General features: G+C 31.3%; 1 protein-coding gene across 2 annotated transcripts in view; it reads left to right on the top strand.

Annotated features, from left to right (window-relative positions):
• LOC145666868 (potassium channel subfamily K member 18) overlaps positions 1-16,379 on the top strand; it is a 240,731-nt gene extending 224,352 nt beyond the window's left edge. For both annotated transcript variants that reach the window (XM_081734449.1, XM_081734450.1), the window contains exons 4-5: positions 11,839-11,919; positions 14,304-16,379. In XM_081734449.1, coding sequence (XP_081590575.1) covers positions 11,839-11,919; positions 14,304-14,459 — 237 coding nt within the window. In that variant the 3' untranslated portion in view covers positions 14,460-16,379. The remainder of the gene's footprint in view (positions 1-11,838; positions 11,920-14,303) is intronic.
• The last annotated feature ends 4,421 nt before the right edge of the window (positions 16,380-20,800 follow it).

Here is a 20,800-nt window from a genome sequence, read left to right as displayed (position 1 = left end):
ATCTTTATTATTTTCCCTTAAAATGCAAAATCACATACCTTTTTGTACGAACAGCAACTTCCGATGTTGAACGCATGCTACTTGTGGTAAACGCATTCAATTTTTCAGTCAATTTGTACTTCAATCATAGTACATCCCTGCAGCATCAAATGCAGTAGTTCTTGATTCCTAATAGTCCAGCAAACGTTGATCACGATGGGTTGGCTTTGACCCTCTAAATCTGATCAATATTAGTAATACCTGCTGCTGTATCACAACCCGTCTTTTATACGTGCAAACCCATTTTCCTGCAGAACGTCATATTTTTCTACTGTTTTATTTCCGTCATATGTGATTTCTTTGTGACTCATTACGAGTACAATGGGTGCAATTCCAAGCAACTTGATTTTGGACTTTTGCACAGCTAGATTGTGCATTTCGTCCAGTGGGCGTCAGCTTGTTGATGTAAGCCTTCCGGAGGTTTGCACCACATAATTATTATCATAGGCTATGCAGATGATCTATGCTCAGCTTTTGGCTTATGACATGGTGACGTATCCTCAATGAAACTTTCTTCTGATATAATCCTAAACTTCAGATTCAAAGGCAAATAACTAAGTCAGTTTCGGTTATGTATGAGTTGAAGAATATCTTGATCTGAGCAAAAAGCTTTGAAATTATTAGTAGCTTTTTCATTTACCTATTTATATGAAACAACTTACTCTGCTGTTTGGGCAATTAAGACGAAATATAGGAACCGACATTGGACGCTGATGTTCTACGTTTTGTAGTTTCAACACTGGATCCGTGAATCGTGATCTTAGCAAATAAATACCAGCAAATGTTGAGTTGACTCCATAAAACTGAATTTTCAGATAAAATAGAGCAAATAAGGTAATTGTGTAATCGTAAATTTTTTAATCCAAAAGTAAAATTCTAGTAAGAGTTATGGCTGTAAAATTTGTAACATTTACATTCATTATTTCAATAATAAATAAAAATAAAAAATAATAATATTGATAATAAATGCTAGAATTAAACATCTAAATGGAGTGTAATGTTTTCTATTAGGTTGGTACGAATGAAATTTCCCGTTTGACGTCTGGTGGGTCTCTCTCCTCAGCCAGACAACAGAGAGATGTGCTAAGATCATGCATCTAACGTCACAAACTCTGTACAAGCTCAACAAACAGGCTGGAGTACCCAGACAGTTAGGAGACAGTGTACTATTGAACAGGGTCGATGGAACTTCACAATTGCGAGTTATTTTTCTTTGCGAATTCAAACTAGGACGTCCTATAGAGCAAGCCGAAAAAACTGCATTTGGGCCAGGAATGGCGAAAGATCACACCATTTGCCGTTGTTTTGTCATATTTCGTTCCATGGTCAAAGCATTGCAAATGAAGTCCTGTGGACACTGACCAACATCATGTTCGAAGCTCATTAGGAACACCATGGAAGCAAACCATCGGAACAGTGCTTGTTCCATTGGAGATGAGTTAGGCATACACGAACCGTTGTCATTGGACGACTCTATGCAATTATCAAGATTAAAAAAGTTGGTTTCTTGGGTGCCACATGAGTTGATACCGGTCAACAAGAATTTCCATCTGGAAATGTGTAGATATCTGAATGTAAAGAATAACCTGGAACTTTTTTTTTTTTTTTTTTTTTTTTTCATCGGATTGTCCTTCTGGTGAAATATGGATCTGCTATGACAAGCGTAAACCGTCAGATGACTAACGACCATGAGTATTTTCTGAACCATCTTTCCATTCACACAAGGTGTTGTTGCTAGTATGGTGGTATGAGGTGGGATGAATCCATCGTATCTTTCTCAGGCGAGGTGAAACCTTAATGCTGATCGTTATAGTATTCAACTCCATCTCTAAAAAACTTGCCTGCAAGCATCTAGCAATGGTCAACACACATGCTGTTCTCATGTTGGACGACACTGTTTGCCCATATGCTGCGTAAAGGATGGTGCAGTTCTTCCATAAAGTGACAATATAAAATCCTTCTATACCCACAATATTACCCAGATATCTCTTTCACTGACTACAACCTCTCCCGACATCTGAACCACTTCTTGGGAGAGAAGACTCTTTCCTAATGATTGAACGATGCAACATGCGGTTGAGGACAACTTCGCGTTACATACTTCGGATTTCTTTCGCCACAGAATCCAATCATTTGCTGAGCGATGGTAAAAGTGTGTTAATGGAGACTATTTTGATTGACAGATACTATTTTGATTAACATACTATCTTGATTAACGGAGACTGTTTTAATTAACTAGGTATTGCAGTTTTCGTTTGGGATTTGGAGATAATGCACACGTGGGGTGAACATTTCGTTCGTACCAACCTTAATACTTTACCGGTCCCTAACATATGTCCCTGTCTTTTTGCTGGACCGCAAGAATTGAAACATTGAAAACCATTGATCTTTAGTGTATACGTTGATCATGAATGCCACTCCTTTCTGCACTTACTCCAATGACAGGCATAATTATGATTAAGTACCGTACATAGTATGCATAAAGAAAGTAAAAATATTGTCCTTCCTTATACAATATATTCGTCCAACATAATGTAATTCCCTTCTTTCTGATTATTTCATTTTAACATTGTAGTAGAGCTAATAGTAGTATATTTACGATAAAGTTAATATGGTTTAAAATATTTAGATTAGATAAATCAACTTAACAATGAATGTTCGCCATGGTACTGGAATTAGAATTGTGTATCGTAGCTAATGATTTTCTACGTAGTGTGTTTAATGTTTCCATCCATGTAACACGACTACATGGACTTCTTTAAAATTATTTTGAAGCTTTAAAATACAATTTCATTTCATATGACATAATGTGGGCTTTTTGTACTGAATTACAGTAGATAATACTAATTTCTTCTGTTTCAAGTTGTGATTTTTTTCAGATAATCAGGATTCTTTTGTCTTCAATTGGAAATTCTAGCTAAAACTAGGAAACTTAAACAACTTTTCTTTTTATTACAATACACGTAAATATGGAATACCGTAAGTAAGTAAGAATACTTATACCCCTAGTACAGCGAGCCAGTATAATGAATGGAAAATCCTCAATGGCAACTAATGTCCTAGTGACCAGCTAGAGTTTTCAACCCAGTGATGCTGCGTAATCTTTAGTTTACACCTCTTCTACTCGTATAAAGAGAATGTCCAGAAGTTCTTACGAAAAACGCCTAAAATGGAACTTAATAAAATCCAGTCTCTAATAGTTTCAAGTGCAAAGTAATGTGATTAACAAGAAAAGAGAAAGTTACAGTGATAGAATAACAATTGATGTCAAAATACACTTTTCGTTTATATTCGTTTCAATTTCATAATCGAGGAAATAATTCAATACACTAATTCACTTGGCTTGGTCAAGAAGACAAAAAGATGATCAGGAAATGAAAGGATGGAAGATTTTTGAAAGCGAAGGTGATGGTATGATGAATGGAAATCGGGAATTAAAACTGATGTACAGTGGAATAACTTGTATGAGGCATTAAGACATAAATTTTGTGCGTTTTTGCTATTGCGTTTATTATTATTTATTATGTTTATTCTTTTATAATTTGTAAATTCGTTTAGGAGTTCTTCGCTATTAAATATATGTGTATACAGTCAAAGCAGGGAGTAACAGAAATTTCACAAGCTCTGTATCTATTTTGGTTCTGCAAGGTGATTGGCTGTCAAGTACCAATCAGGATACAAGAATATTTTAGATATATCTTAGAATTTACTCTTTCGTTAATTCTCATGCAAATTATGGTATCTGACAAAGCCAAGTGGCTAGTTGGAAAAAATAAATGAAATGAAATCTTTGAGTTTTACGTCCCACGGGTATGCCAGCTAGGCTAAAGAAGACGGTGACGGTGAGAAATGAATGAAATAGTGGAATGAAGAAAATGGGAAGGAATGAGAGAACCTCGAGGAAACCCACGCACACGGTGTTTGTGCACCACAAATTTCACTTGGCGCGAGCTGGGATCGAACCAAGGACCCCATGCACCAGAGATGAACTCTCTACCACTGAGCCACCGCGGCCCCGGATAGTTGGCGAAACTGTCACAAGGTATTATTTTTATAATAATAAATTGGCTTACTTTGCTCAGCGATTAGTTAATTTGCAAGTCCCTCCTGAAACAGGAAGTTTCCGTAATTGTGTGTGGAATTCTTGAGAGATCATTCGTAGTGATTTGGAATAAATCTATAAATTATCTTTAACTGTTATCTCGATAAAGAAAGTATCTAAATACTCTTTTATAGAAAACAACAACACTTTCACAAATGTGTTTGACATGAGCTATTTCTCATTTCAGGCACTTTTTCAAAATTAATTACTATAGTACTTCAGCACTTCACACCTTATAAAACGCGATTCTGAATTTTCATTGAAATCCTTTTACAGGAGTTTTTCGTAGGAATGGGACATCCACTTTCTATATCTACAGCTTTTAATCTATTATATTCGATATCGAATCGCTCCCTCTTTGCTTTAGAATAAACTATGCATTATCTTCCAGCCTTTTTTAATGTAAGTGTTTTTTTCTTTTCTTCTCTCTGTTATGTTTCATGCATCCGTAATGAAAAATTCCTTATCAAGTTACGTAGCGTAAGTAGTGTTTCATTAACTTTTGCATCGGTTCACCTGCGTCTCTTATTTATTTATGTTGTTGCACTTCGTTTGTACACTTGTTGTGATCTTTATTATCGCTACTTATGTAGAATAGATATTGCAAATGCTGCTTCTCAACTTCCATTTTGGAAAAAAAAAAAGTACAAGTGATGAATAAAAATTGAAGTAGAACAGAGATTTTTTTTATATTACTATTTTTGCATTTTAATTCTTCAACAACACAGCGACGAATATTTTGAAATAAATTTAATTTAATTTAAGTACTTCAGGAAAGCTTTTCAAGTATATGCTTGTTTCGACTTTAAGGCATTTTTGAAAAGAATATACAGATAATTTATATATATAATATATAATACATATACGATAAATTATATATATAATATATAATTTATCGTATACGTGATTTAATTTACTGAGAGATTGATATCACACACTAGTTGGAGCCGAATGTCAGTTGATCCAGTAAAGTGTTTCATAAAGGATCATGTTGTTAACAAAAATAGTCTGTGAATACCCTACTACAACAGATTCTGCATTGTATTCTATCTGAAGATAGTTTCTGGTTTTTGTTTAAAGTAGCTGCGCGAGTCATTAACTCAGTAGATTAGGGATAATGTGAATATTTTTTCCCCACGTGGTTCAAAAAGGATAGATGCAAAACTGGATAAGAGAACTGGAGTGAAAGGGTAGAATTGAAAGTTAGAATAGGGTTATCATTTATGCAAGAACTGAATTATAACCCCGCTGTACTATACACACACACATTCCTTTGCACTTTCAATTGATATTCCACTCACATAATACATTCCAAGTCCCTCACATGTGTTCTTTACATTAAATTTAAGAGAAAAATCCATATTGTCGGTCTTCATTGATTTTTCTTTGAAAAATGAATGACACTTGTAAGCTCAACCAAACTTGTCGGATCTAAATCAAACCTGGCACGATTGTAGACCTTAACCTATTATAAAAGAGTGTGAAGTATTATGGTGTGTTGGCTTTTGATTCCTGGATTTGGACCATCAAACTTGGCGTTTGGACTAAGTAAAATTTTTGCAAACAATTTTAATAAAGATTTGCTATTAAAAAACTTTAAAAGTACGATTTTTCCACAATACGCAAACTTACAGCTATAAAATGCTTAGATTTAAAGTTATAACCTTGGAAGAGTTATCGTCTAAAATAATGTGGATTTGGTCAAATCATACTTCACTTCCGCGGTTTTACTTACAACATTACCTAAATGAAAATCTACATCACTAGCTCTTAAACTGAAAATCATATTAGGAAGTTTCTTGAAGTGGCGCGGAGAACACAGTACAACAGCCCATTTAACTGCATATAAATAGTCTATACAGAAATAATTTTGAACTATACTCAAAATTACATATTAAATTAATTGTATTAAGTTAGGCATTGCGAAATCCTTGAAATCACACAAACGTGTGTGTGTTTGTAAATCACGTTGCACCAATGTCAGTACTTATACTGAATGTAATACCAATAACCTCGATGTACCAATAATTATGTAACTGCACGCTGATTTTATTTCACGTATTTCTCAATTTTATAAGGAAATGTTGAAAAAACTATATCATTAGTAAATCAGGAAACACATTTCTGAAGCACTACTGAAAAATGCTATCTGGAATTTCCTAGAATATATATATAGTCTTTCTCAATATAAGTAAATTAGGACTAATTACATCTGTAAAACAGTTTAGTAAGTTGTTTTTGTATTACGTGTCAGATCATGTATTGAGTTCTTTTGTTGGTGCTCACTGTTCTTTGCTGTTTCAATTTCACTTTTTTCAATTGATTTTCCGAAGATAATCTGGTGCTGTTTTGTTTTTGTATGTTTTTGTGTATATCTGTGTGGAATATTTCCAATGTTTAATAGCTAATTTTGACACTCTTACTTACTAATTTTGAAATTATATTTAACTTGTATAGATAGCTTGAACATCATATTTAAACATCAATGATATGGTACTCCTCGATATTACAGTTATCATTATATTGATATTTGCAAGGAGGAGTTGAAAAGGAACTGCCCTCACGGCGTGTCTTCATCAGTGTCATATAATGTGAAAATTCGTCCCTAGTGACTGAGGTGTAGTGGGGTCACATAAAGAAGATAGTTCTTTTTATTTATTTATTTTATTTATTGAAGTTTCTGGAAAAGCCTGTGTTACCTTATTTTCTACCTGCTTAAAATTTAGGATATTCTACATTTACTATAATAATTATTATTCTTGCTTTTACTTGCTGTCTATTTTTGAGATGCCAAAACTCCGCTGTTTCCAATATTTTTCTATCAAGAGAGCTTCATATATCCATAAAGCTTTGAAGCATATAATTAGTAATTTTGTAAATACTATCAGATTTACCTTCTATTTTTTTTTATTTATTCTTATTACCTTTAAGTATTCACTAAAATAAAAAAAGTGATTGGAAGCGTACTAAAAAATGTTTCATTTACACAATAATCTCCATAATCTTCTATTTTTAATTGGAAAACCTGGAAACTATTCCTATTTGTAATGCCTCATTATAGTTTAATATCTTTAATTTATCATATCATATGTTATCTGCATATTTTCCCTAATTATCGTGATTATTAATCAAGCTTAGTGGCTTTCTTTTTTTCTCTCAAAGGGGAGGAAGTGTAAATTCTAGTTGAAGATGTTTCATTTTTGCCATAATTGAATAGCAAAAAGTTGACTATAAAGATTTTTTTTTTTTTTTTTTTTTTGTAATAAAACTTTTTGTACAACAAAGAAGTGATTTTAATAACTTTCCATTGATACTATCTTTTAGATAATGCTGCAAATGTAACTTAATATCGCTTTAGAATAAATTAATTAACCTTTCTATTCAGCTTTTTCTATTCTTCTTCATTAAAACTGCAAAGGCATGATATTCATTGCTTCAATGAGTCAGCATCACTGGCTGTAATTTTCACTCCAAAATTCTATAAACAGCAAGAGATGTTGAAATTTTTAAGATAAATATTAATATGATAGTATTGAACGAAATACCAATGGCATATGAACATGCAAAACTTTTTAAACGCGTTTTCTTTAACGTTTCGTTCACAATACTTCAAGCAATATAAAAATTGAGGTCACCAAGAAGGTAAACCAATTGTTGTGGTCAGGTTAAAGACATAAGGGTTAGATCAAGCTGACTTCGTTATTTACATAACTTGTGATTCGATTTCTTATAATGTGCTGTAAGTATATATATATATATATATATATATATATATATATATAATCTGAAAGATCATAAAGTATTCTTTAGAAATTATTAAACATTCTTTAACTCTCTTCTTCTCAAACAATAATATTCAAATAGGGTTACTATGCAACGTCTTTGGGCTCAGTTTCTCTTTTGATTCTTGCTCATGACACTAAGCAATTAAAATACTAGCTTGCCACCAACTACTGTATTGGTTATCTTTGTCAGTTATTAAAAATGACTCACAAGAATAGATTATTATTTAGTGTCATGATAAAGAATTAAAACAGAAATAGTGCTCGTATAGCGTTGGATAATGATACATCGAACACAATGAGTAATTCCATTTAAATTAGAGAGAAAAAATTATGTTAAATTAGTTTCATTTAAATTAATTAAATTACCAATTTGTTGGTTTTTCGCTGATAGCGAGAGGAGATATCAAAAATACACATTTTTAAAAGAACATTTTACCACCTATGAAATATATTTTATGACTTTCTAGTCAAAAGGAATTTTTGAAATTGAGTGGCACTATATGCAAGTAACGACGTCAACGTGATCTAATCCGTCAGCCATCTTTAATGGCTATTCCGAGTAAACCCAACTACAACAATATTTGTTTTTTAAAGTTTCATGATTAAGAATCTATAGAAAAACTGCATCCGAAACATATTACACTCATACGTTAGTATAGCCTCTTCTGTATGTATATTAAACAGTTACACGCAAGAATGTATGTCATAGTTGTTTTTTACAAGTAAAAATGCTACCTCTAAAACAAGTGTTTTGTAGGTAAATAAACATTGTTCCAAATGCTGACCACATCAAACTTAGAAACCTTTAATTTTAATTTTAGTTTAACGTCCCACGTTTAAAAATATTGGGTACAGGAGTAAAGCTGTATTTGGTTCGTTCATAGTAACTGTTTCCATCATCGGTATCAAATTTCCTTATTGTTTCATGAATGTCATTGGTTTCTTTCACAATGATGTCTGATAATATCAAGTGATCTTAAAAGTCTATGCATAGGTTTTCCCTTCAGAGCGACAAGTAATATTGTAAATTGAATATCTCTTAATATACAAACCGACCAAAGAAATATTATATATATAACCACTCACCCGAGGCGAGTGGTTTATCGGTGCGGGCGAGTATTTAATATCACACCGAAGGTAAGTAAAGGATTTCTATTGTGGAATGTGGGCTAGTAAAATTTTGTTGCTTATTTGCATCCCTGATATATATATATATATATATATATATATATATATATATATATATATATATATATATATATATATATATATATATATAATATATATGAAAGCAAACAAAAGTTCCCATGGACGCATTCTCGAAAGAAATGTCAAATCTCATGTCAAATCGCATACTATAGTTAAGGGATTGTGAAATTTAATAGCTTGATTAACATTCTACAAAACATATTTACGCTTTCTTTTCTGAAACTAAACGAAACACAGTTAAACGCAATGAGAATGGACATCAATAGAGTTTATACCATCAATCAGTGAATATTTAGACCATATTCTTTAATTCATGTTTGGGTTTGGGTTGAGCAACAAAAAACATTAAAGAATTCAGAATACTATTTTAAAGTATCATTTTTTAATGCAACATAAAAATAACCAGAAAAGCTAAACGTAACTTCTACTGTCATACAAAAAATAAAAATAAAGGTCTACAATCATAAGCGCAATTTATCATATAAGAAATAAAAGAAATAAAAATAAGGGTCTTCTGGAGTAAGGTTTAGATTAATTTTTAAAAATAAAATTTACCAATATAGGCGTAAATTTAAATATTGAAAGAACGCCAACTGAACACCGAAGAAATTAAGTGTCATACTAACCAATTATTACGTAGTCTTCGAACAGCAGTTTTCCATTACAAAATTTAAAGTAATCGAATCTACAAGTGTTGAATAGCACATTATATCTTTAGCATAAAATAAAGTTGTTGAGGAAATTGTAACGGAAATTTTAAAGAAATTAAATGAATATGTGAGGAATTTCCAGTAGTTATATTCAAACCAACTATATATATATTTGTGCCCTTCTTTGTATATACTGTATATCAAACAGTCGTTAATAATGATACAATTAGAGAGACTATAAAAATAACCCAAAATAAATGACGAACAATAGAATATTTAGTAAAGGCCGCAGTTATATGAGCACCAGAGTAGATTTTTTATTAACTATGATAAGTATTAATGTACAACAAATAACCTCGACATAAGAAATAAGCAAAGTACGCGTAAATCTCAGATTGTACGTCACTCTAATTCCTAATAGACGTCACTACCTGATTACTTGCGATCCAGGTGCTAATAGACGTTGCTGCTGTCTTATCCTGTGTTACACTGTGCAAGCGATTTGCTAATTTAAAACTATTGTGACTATTTAATTGCAACATAGAAACTAAATCTCCGTTAAAACTATTTGTTTTGGTTTTTAAAACGTTAAATATAACCAATTAGAACTTAATTAAGCACTATTTTTAATGTATAATGTACAATGGATCTGACAGAACCACTACTTTGAATAAATTACGAAAACAAAACAACTTTGTGAAACTATTTTAACTTTGCCAAAATTTACCTTATTTCTGGAAAAGGCTAACCTAAATCTCTATCGTAAGAGTTGTCATGTGAACCATGGTAAGTCATATTGCAGTTGTCTGAATTCAACAATGAAAATTAGGAATCGTGTTCTCTCGTCACAAGGCATGCCTTTAGCATAATTAGACCGAAAGAATGACACCAATAAATAGATATCTGACTTATATTGACATACTAGCTGAACCTGCGCTCTCTACACAGCGCATCATTCACATATGAGAATGAATCTCCTTGTAATTCCTCACAACATTTGTACATATCTCTTTAGACACAAGTGAAGGACGTCTTGATAAAAATCGGCAAGGGGTATCATAAAAGGGAGATTTTTTCGATTATTTTTTTCAATATCTCGCACCGTTTACAAGATTTGAACTTACTTACGGTTGGAGTTTCTAATTCATGTACCTAGGTATAATCAGTGTGTTCTTTCTTCTTGCATGCAGTATGTAATAGGCAAATACATTACACACACAATTAATTATAATCTCAGTGATACATGGAGTTCGTTGGGCAAAGCACTCCAAACAATAAAGATTCATCTTAGATTGGAGAAATGATTATCCTTCGTTTTTCATTATTATTTGGGCATGAAACAAACGCCGGAGAGATATACTAATCCCTTATACAAATGTGTGGTGTTAACATGGATAACTCGTGGGATATGATGCTTTACTTTTTAAAATTTCAATACTTCCAGTGCACCCCTAAAAGATGTAATAAAGAAATAATGGCCACATTTTTAAATATTCAATTAGAACTGAACAATCTACACAAAATTTGCAATCGATCAGTGAAAATGGCATCTTTTTAGAGCTTGTGGTTTCCGAAATATCATTGTGAAAAGAATTGGCCAAAAATATATAAACGTCCACAAACATATAAATCTAGCATTTTAATATATAGATGGTAACATCTTAGATAAAACTGCAACCGGAAAGAGACACTATTAATCTGGAATCCATGTCTCTTTCTTTTATTAAAACAATATAAATATTGTATCTGTCATTAATATTGCAATGTCATTAATACTGTATCTGGGACATTTACATTTAATATCTCTTTATTAAATTATGACTTAATTAATTTATCAATGTACACTATTATCTTCAAATGTTGTTAGAAATTATATGAAATTTCCGTCACAACTTACTTTTTATCTATCAAAATTTGATAAACTAAAGGTGTGCACTTACATTAGCATAAAATCATTACATAAAATCAACATCTCTTGCTAACCTAAAACTGCGAAAATGTACAATTGCTTTATTTCTTGAAATGATTTTAATGTTTTGTTTCTGTATTTTAGCATCCTATGTACATGATGGCATCCATAGTTTATCTTATCTTCGGTCTCGCCTTAACATCAATGTGCATAAATGTAGTTCAGGTAAGGAATTATTAATTTACTTGCTTTGAAAGCCTTTAAGTGACAACAAAGTAATTACACTCGAAGAATAATCTATAATAATTTGTACAACACTTTTTTCAATTTTCTCCTGTAATATGGTTTTATATGTATAACTGTAGCTTCTTGCACAATTAACATATAATAAATATAGTGTACAGTGCTGATATTTAGGAGTGAGGGAATAACTTTCAATTACTACTACAGAAATATGATGATAAATTTATTGTTTTTTGTTTTCATTATTGTATTTATTATTATTATTATTATTATTATTATTATTATTATTATTATTATTATTATTATTATTATTATTATTATTTCAGAATTTTATTTATTATTTTTATTTTATTTATATTTTTATTTGAGATTAGTTTCATCATTTGCATTCTGGATGTGTATGATAGATTAGTTGCTTATGATAGATTTAAGAATTAGAAAAAGCTGCTCATATTGAGTGATATGTAGGATACCTTTTGAGTTAATTAAAATAATCCTAGAAATTCCCTGCTCACATCTATCCTTTTAAAATATAAATATTGAAAACCTTCAATTTTTAATGATTTTTAAGAGCTGTCTTATTAAATTGACTTACTAGTATAAGAAGTTTCATAAAATATAAAGATTGGGCTGTCCTTAGTATTTATTTTTGCTATTAGTCTTTTTCTAATAAAGCATACATTTACTTACATGTTATTGAAATTATTCCTTCGTGTAGACATATGAAATTTGTTGCCACTCAATTCTAAAGATTGTACCCAGTATATCTGGCTTCCTAAAATAAAGCCATTTTAGGTGCATTTTCTTGATACTTTATATAATTTATCAAATGCTAGCATAATTGTTTCAGAGTGTAATTAAGAGTTTTTGAATAGCAGACAAGCATACAATAAAGGAGGAGAACAACGAAGAGCAAAATAAGAACTTCCGTGGATATAAAATGGTGAGAACGACGTATTCTGTGCGAGATGATCATGGTCCTTGCACTCACTAATTCACGTCTCGCAGTCGATGGGGTCCATGTAAACAGTAGGTTCGTTCCGTCCTTTGAAATCTCAGTGTTACACAAGAACATCAAACAAAGAATTTAATCAGCCGAAACATTTATACATTTATACGTGCATCGTGTATATAGTATGATTGAAGCAGTTCCAGTTGTCGAAGGTACTTGCTAGCATGAGCATAGATACTAACAGCCTGTACCTTGGAGAGTTGTGTAGTGTTGCGTTAAAACACACCAACCAGATGATTCTAGAAATTTCGCCAGAGCTTCGAAAACCTCACTAATCAACCTGTCACACAGGCCAAAAACCGTGGATTTCCGACGTGGTTCATCAATCCATAGTGTCAAATTCTACGACTGGCACTGGATGGTTATCAGGCAAGTTCAATATGACAATCCAGTATAATTCGTAATTTTCAAACTTGAAAAGAATAAAAATGTGCGACAAGAAAAGGATGGTTTACGGAAATTCTAATGTGCATAAGTAGTGGTTAAACAAGGGTCAGATGCCGAAACATATCAAACACAGACATTTCGAAGACATGATGATGGTCTAAGGCTGTTAAAATTATGATAGAATAATTCACTGCGAGTTCATCCAGGATCAGTACCAACCTGTATTCCAAAGAGTTAAAGCAGATTTATGCCTTTGTGTGCCGAAAATACTATATATTGGTGAACAGAAAGCGAGCCGTTCTGCATCATGACAACGCAATACATTAAACCTCATATTTCTCGAACGACCTAGAGACCGATGAACTTGAGTGAAATGAACTAGTGCAACACCTAGCATGTACTCTCGGATTATTGCTAGTTCCAACTTATGGCCTACTTCCTGAGTTCACAATGTTTCAACTTCCAAGAGTATAATGCAGAAGTTCTTCGTCTAAGGACAAGAACTTCCCGCCTGTGTGGGATCGAAGAGCTGGCTTTAGACGGTGTAAACACGGTGGCCTCTACTTTGAGTACTACACCTCTTTCGTTGTAACTTCATACGTACAAGTAAGTGATCGAAATATTGGAAAGCTTTTGACTCATCCTTCTAAATAATTCTTCTTGAATGCCAACGTCAGATATTGAAACTTTTGATGATTATTGAATCGTTGCAAGAGTACCCTGATATCCAATATTTTTTATAACAACTGTTAAAACTCTCTTTCCTTACCAAATTTCTCCATATTTCTCGTCTATTCTTTGCTTTAATGACAGTAACGATCTAAACCCTTATTGATAGCATTCAAAATCCCTGCTCTAGCAAAGTTTCATTTCTGTATCTCTGTGAGTAATAAATATTATTTAATCATTCAGTTTCTGTAAACATTATGTAATTAACGTTGATCAAGGAATGTGCTCTCATTTACAGGAGAAGCTCTCCGACACATTTCGACAAGCAAGCGCCAAAATTGGGGCAACAATTGGGCTAAGAATGGCACAAGATGATGATGGTTCTATGACCCCTGCACCTCCTCCTCAAGTGGAAGTAGCAGAGGTGCATACAGCTGGCAAGAAAACACCATGAACAAGATAAGAAGTACACATTTAACCAAAATAATACGAACGAACAAACTATTAGACAAATAAGCAGAAATAGAACATATTTTGTTTTGGATAGAAGTAAGAGTGACAAATATATAACATGTTATATATATTTAACTCAATTTTTAATCAAAAGCAATTTGTTAATACACGTATCTTTTAACCTATACGTCATCGAATTAGTTTTAGTGTAGGTATTATTCAAATTGAGATTCTCTTAGTTTCATTTTCAACAACGTGAATGTGGTCCGCACATTATTATTTGTTTTATTGGCCTAAGTGCAGCGAGAAGGCTTGATTATCTTCAACCAAAACTTTCTGTATAAAGGTATGTCATGTGTGCCTAAATAAATAAGCTAATGAAATATGCGTAAAATCTAATTAAATATGTACAAGAGTATTAGCTAGTCGCATTAGTTTCGGGGAACAATATAAAGTAATAAGACTTTAATTTACTGTTAAAGCCTTAAAATGTATGCTCAGTAGCAATATGAGTCAAATATATATTAAGTGATGTTAAATAACCATAAATACATTGTGGGGAAAAGATTGTGAAAACATTTTTATTGCAATATATTGTAGATTATCCAGACATATCATAAATAGCTGTTGAACATTGTGGTGTCTCGGCAGTTCTAAAATAGCATTATATATAAAACCAAAATTGGTTGGAAAACTTAATTTCTTTATGAAAGGCGTACATATTATTTTCCTATATATTTCTTAACTGAACTGGATGAAGTTTGCAATGATGGTTATTCGTCCTGTAAATAACATTGCAATATAGATTTGAATTTCGTCCATTTCATAACAAAAGAACTAAATAATGTATCTTCTGTCCATAATTATGTCTTTGACAACCATTTGTTTCTGTGGCAAAAAATTTTCAATATTCAAAAAAAAAAAAAAAAAAAAAAAATGTTTCAAATGTGTTAAATGAAATTAAATATCTTTCTGAGCAAATACTGTTATCATATTCAACAAATTCACTTGGACCAAAAATGTTGAACAATTAATTACTCATAATTGATTTCTCTTTCATACGTAGTGGCGTATTATATTGAACCAACTGAACAAGTGATTTCTTTCATACTTGCAATAAAAAAGTTTTCCAATTTCTTTTTTCTTCTAGCTGCGAAACTGACAAGAATATAGTATGACTCGAACATGTAAAAACAACTTCGTATTTTTGTTTTTTATAAAAGCTATACATGTTACATTTCTTGCTTAATAAACTCTTCAAGAATTTGCCAGAAATTTAGACATTTTTGCCCCTAGTATTTTTTCTTCGATTTGAATCTAATTTAAGATGGTTCATATTTAAAGATACTAATGCTAACTTTGTTTTTTTTAAAGAAATGTGTGTATACATGTGTGAAATATGATGAAGCTATTTTCTTTCATTTTATTTTCGATCTGAAACATTGTCTGACACATGCTTTTATCTGTTCGTATAATGCTTGTTTGTATTTTTTTAGATTAGAATTATTAAGTACGAATGTGTCGAGTATATATATATTTATGATACTGTGCATCATTGTGTGTTTGAGATTGATTGAGTAAATGTGGCATTAAATCCAATTGAATCAGTAGTTTTGAAAAGTCTTAAGTCAGAAAAGTAATCAAAAAATCGAAAAAAAGCTGTTTAATTTTTGAAAATCCTGATAGACATAAAATGATCGACTTCTGAAAAAGTAGGTTTTTTTTTTTTTTTCATTGTACGAAAGAAACAACTTGTGTGTTCCAAACTAAATATACGAAAAGTTGGATTGAAACAAACTCGCCATTTTATGACTCATGACCTTTTCCAAAACTACTGATTCAAATAATTGTCCGAATATGTTTCTCCTAGTATTTGAATAATTATTCAAATATGAAATGATTTGGATTTTAACATCATTAATGTACTTACAAAATATTAGATAAATATTTATACTGTAAAATATTAAAGATATAATTCAAAGATGATAATTAAAAATAATGTATAACATCTTCAATACTGTTTTTGTATGTAACTTAAAAAGAGCTATTTTTATTATATCTTGTTTCATTTATGATGGTGTTGCTTTATATATGTCCTATGGTGCTTTCTTAATCTTAATGAGGAATAATTAACGACAAATCATATTCTGTTAACAATATTTCTTGATGGCTACTTGTTAAATATTCTCATATCATCTACTAGCAAAGCACAAAATTCCAGATTGGTAAATTAATCATTGGTCTACAGCAGAAATTTGTCCCACTAAAGAAAAATATAGCAGAAACGTCATTTTATTGTATGATTCATAACGTAATTTTGAAGAATGCATAAAAATGTTTTTAAATTATAAATAGGATTCTCAATAAAACATATTGAATTACAAAATCATGTAGTAATATTCGTGTTCAGTATGAACCATAATGGTCGGAGCTATTACAATAATTCGATATTAAAAAATCGTATATATAAAATTTTAAAATGACTGATACAACGTAGCCTTCAAATAACTTCTTATTTAATCAAAGTTGGTAATATAGTAATTTGATATATGAAGTAAACAATATCAAGTTAGTATAAGAGAAATAATAATAGTCCGTGTGTGGTGCTTTACGCTTTAAAATTGTGATATGTGTTGTTTTATATGAAAGAGAAAGAATTTAACATGAATTTAATTTGTATTTACATTTCTAAAATAGTAGACTTACATGAAATAGTACGTAAATAAAGACAGAATTTTCACCTGCCCTTTGAGCTTAATATTATGACTACATGCTCAACGGTATGTTGGGCTATTTTACATATGAATATTTGTGCTCTATGAGAAGAAATTTAAACTACGTCTAATACATTTAATGTTATTCCGTCGTATTTTTATAAATTAAGTAAATATGTTAATTATTACTACGATAAACCTTGTGCTAACAAATAATGTAATGATATTTATTCAAAATTCGTGAGTTGTAAATTATTTCTAGCATAAGAATGATTTATTTCAGTGCTACCAATAATCACTACGATCATAGTAAGATGGTGGTAGCTTCTTTTTGATGTCAATAATTCTTATCGAGCAAAATATCATACCACCTTCTATTACTGTTTCCTACATAGTTCTGACTGACTAAATAAAGTATAAAATGTGAGCTCAAATTTATTTACCAATTTCTTTTTATCAAATTCATGAAATATATTGTTAAACTTCAATTTGTTAACTTCAAAGATTTTATTGTGTGTGTGTGTGTGTCATATTTTAATTCCCATTTAATATTATTAGCTCAAGCTTGAAAAGCTAAAATAAAACAAGTTTTTACAGTGCGCAAGTCACATTTTATTTATTATATAAATTTTGTGCTGTTTTACATTATATGTAATTGAATATCTGTAAGTGAATGAAAACGTGTAGCTTCATTACTGTATGATTGATTTGTATAACGTTATTTTTAAGAGAAGCACAGCGTCTTCCTTATGAGTGTGGAATAAAAATAAAATTGATTTAAAATTTGTTGCTTTTTTAAAAATAATATTCTCTTTTCCTAAACATCTGTCAAGTAATACTATGTACAGTTGAATAAAGAATTTTGATTATACTGTATACAAAGTCATCATCATCATCATCATAGGTATTCTGCCTTTATTGACAGGTCACCCACCATTTCTAACACACTCTCATTCGTTTTCCGCTCGACCCAACTAATTCTTTCCATTCTTCTCTACACCCACATTTCGAAGGTTTCCAGTCTATTTTCGTCACCTTTACGTAATGTCCACGTTCCCGCCCCATACAGTACAACACTCCACACGAAGCATTTTATGAGCCTTTTTCTCAACTCTTTATTCAAGGTCCCACAAAACAGACAGAATACACAGTGTATACAGAGTAAGAGTGTTAATTAGTACCAAGTTTTTAATTTGGTTTTGTTACATAAAGAACCTTGAAATGAAATATTGACTATTCAAATCGCATGTACTTTTTGATTATGGTACTTTGAATTTTCACAACAGACTGATAGCCGATTTCTTTTTCTTTTTCTTTTCTTTTTAATGGAAAGCAACAGCATTTTTTAAAATTCAGATTCCAGTTGTACACAAAAAGTAAGAAATTTTGTTTCAAACACTTGCCATAAAAATTAACTACATTGAAAGTCAACTTCATTCATATGATACTAGCCTTCCACCCCTTTTAAAAGTCAACCAAATTCTTGTCACTGTTGTAAATGCTGTGATAGTGAAATCTTGGATGAAAATTTGTAAAAATTTCAACTTTCGCAGCATACCAGAAGTTTAATTTTAAAGTGAAATTGGTTTTTAGTCCACTGGTATACACAAGAAAATTTAATTTGTATTAAACACTGTCACGTTCAGATGTATAAGTGATAGTCTGACAAAATGTTTTAATTTTTTTTTTAAAAATAACTTTCACTATGATGTTAAGACTACAGGAAGTACTAAGGTTTACTTCTTGTTTACGGTTCGAATCTGCAAGAAAAATTGCTGTTTTTCTTTTCATTAAGAAAAAACTGATAAAAAACTTTTTTCATCTGTTGTGGACGTCAAAATACAACTATTAAATTTGACATATTGCTACAAGAAAATCTGAATTGATGAGGTTAAAATGCAACATAATCTCGTAGTAATTTGAAAAATAAAAGTATGCTGACAACTTATAATAAAACTAAGCTGGAAGTTTATGTTGATAAGACAGCGCGAAACAGTACTTACGAAAGTATTGTAGTCAATAAAAATAATAATGGAGGAAAGATGAAAAAGATACAATTACTTAGATGCAGTTTTAACAAATAAGAGCGACATTAACGAGGAAATTAAAAGTAGATTAATATCAGGAGTGTTTATTGTTATTCCACACAAAACTTCTTTCGTAGTGACTACTGTGAAAGAAAGAGTGAAAATCATAATTTTGTCCATTGTATTGTGTTGATATGAAATTGAACGTTAACTTGCAGGGATTAGCACGGCTCAAAATTCTCAAAGACAGTTTTGATGAAGGTTTTTGGTGCGAAGAAAAAAAATACAAACGAATGAAGAAAGTTACATATCTAATTGCATCATTTGCTAATATGGTGCAGTAATTAGGTCAAAGTTTCTCGTAGGTACGTAATGTATTAGTTGGGAGTCAATTGGAAAAGATTTTTTGGATGGGTCGAGAATACGGAGATATAGTATATATAAGGTTGGATCTTGAGAATGTGAGTAATATCAGTCCTGGTTGATCTGAATTGATAAAAAATTAGAGACAATAATGGGCTTTTATTTCTGCGGTGATGAACGTTTGAGCATTTTAAACCACAGAGTAAGTTAGGTATCATATAAAGTTCGCTAATTTCTCTTAATATTGTTAAAGTTAGTCAACGTTACTGATGAAATTATTCTTTGTAGTCAAAGTCGGGCCATCCAGAATAACGGAACGACTTGATGTAAAGCATAAACGTCAAATGAGGTGCGCAAAAGATTTATGGTACGTAAACCACGTATCTTGCTCTACTTTTCAACAAATTTGCCGTAGACATTCAAGTCTTCATTCTAACGTAATTCCAGTTTTTCTATACCGTCATTGTTGTCTGTTGCCACCAATATATTCAATAGTGTAAAGCAGTGGTTTTGAGTTCATAAGCAATAGAAACGTACTTTTCAGAAATCAGGAAAATTCGTCTGTAGCACGCAGCATACTCCACGCATTATTCCTCAGTGTGAGCAATTCCAGCAAAACTGTGCAGACATAGCCGTGATAGCTATCGAGTTGTTGAGTCCTGAGCATATGCGACAAAATTGTGAATCCTGGTAACTGTGAGGTTGCGGAGTGTGATAGGATTTTTTTTTTTTTTTATGAGGGACTCAGTGCACAAAGAATTCAAGTCCGTTTTTGGTAATTTTGAACATACTTCGTACTTAACTCTCTATCTGAAGCTCTTTCTAGTGCTTAAAAGATTCATGTCCAGATATTTTAAAGAACTCTTATAATATTTAAAAAAATGTGTACTTTTCCGTGTATTTAAACGGAGCGTACAAACTTTATCTTTCTTTCTTACAAAGCTGGTAATTGGACTTAAGTCCGTTGTGCTGTGAACGCCCTATACCTACTTATTCCACAAGTTAAAACACACTGACTGGAAAGCACTTTTCCTTTGCTGCTCAATTGAAATAGACTTTGAATTCATTGACAGCAACCGGAAACAATGATGATGTAGAAAAAACTTATATCACGCTATAAAGTACTTGAATATAATGGCGAATATATTGAAAACTACAATATGTAGATTATGTACCATAAAACTTTTGTACACATCAGTTGTCATTTGTATTTAATAATAATAACAATAATAATAATA

This window comes from Thermobia domestica, chromosome 12, assembly GCF_964235325.1.
Source record: "Thermobia domestica chromosome 12, izTheDome1.hap1.1, whole genome shotgun sequence".
NCBI lineage: Eukaryota > Metazoa > Arthropoda > Insecta > Zygentoma > Lepismatidae > Thermobia > Thermobia domestica.
The sequence above is the reverse complement of the archived record's forward strand: the minus strand, read 5'-3'. Positions and strand labels throughout refer to the sequence as shown.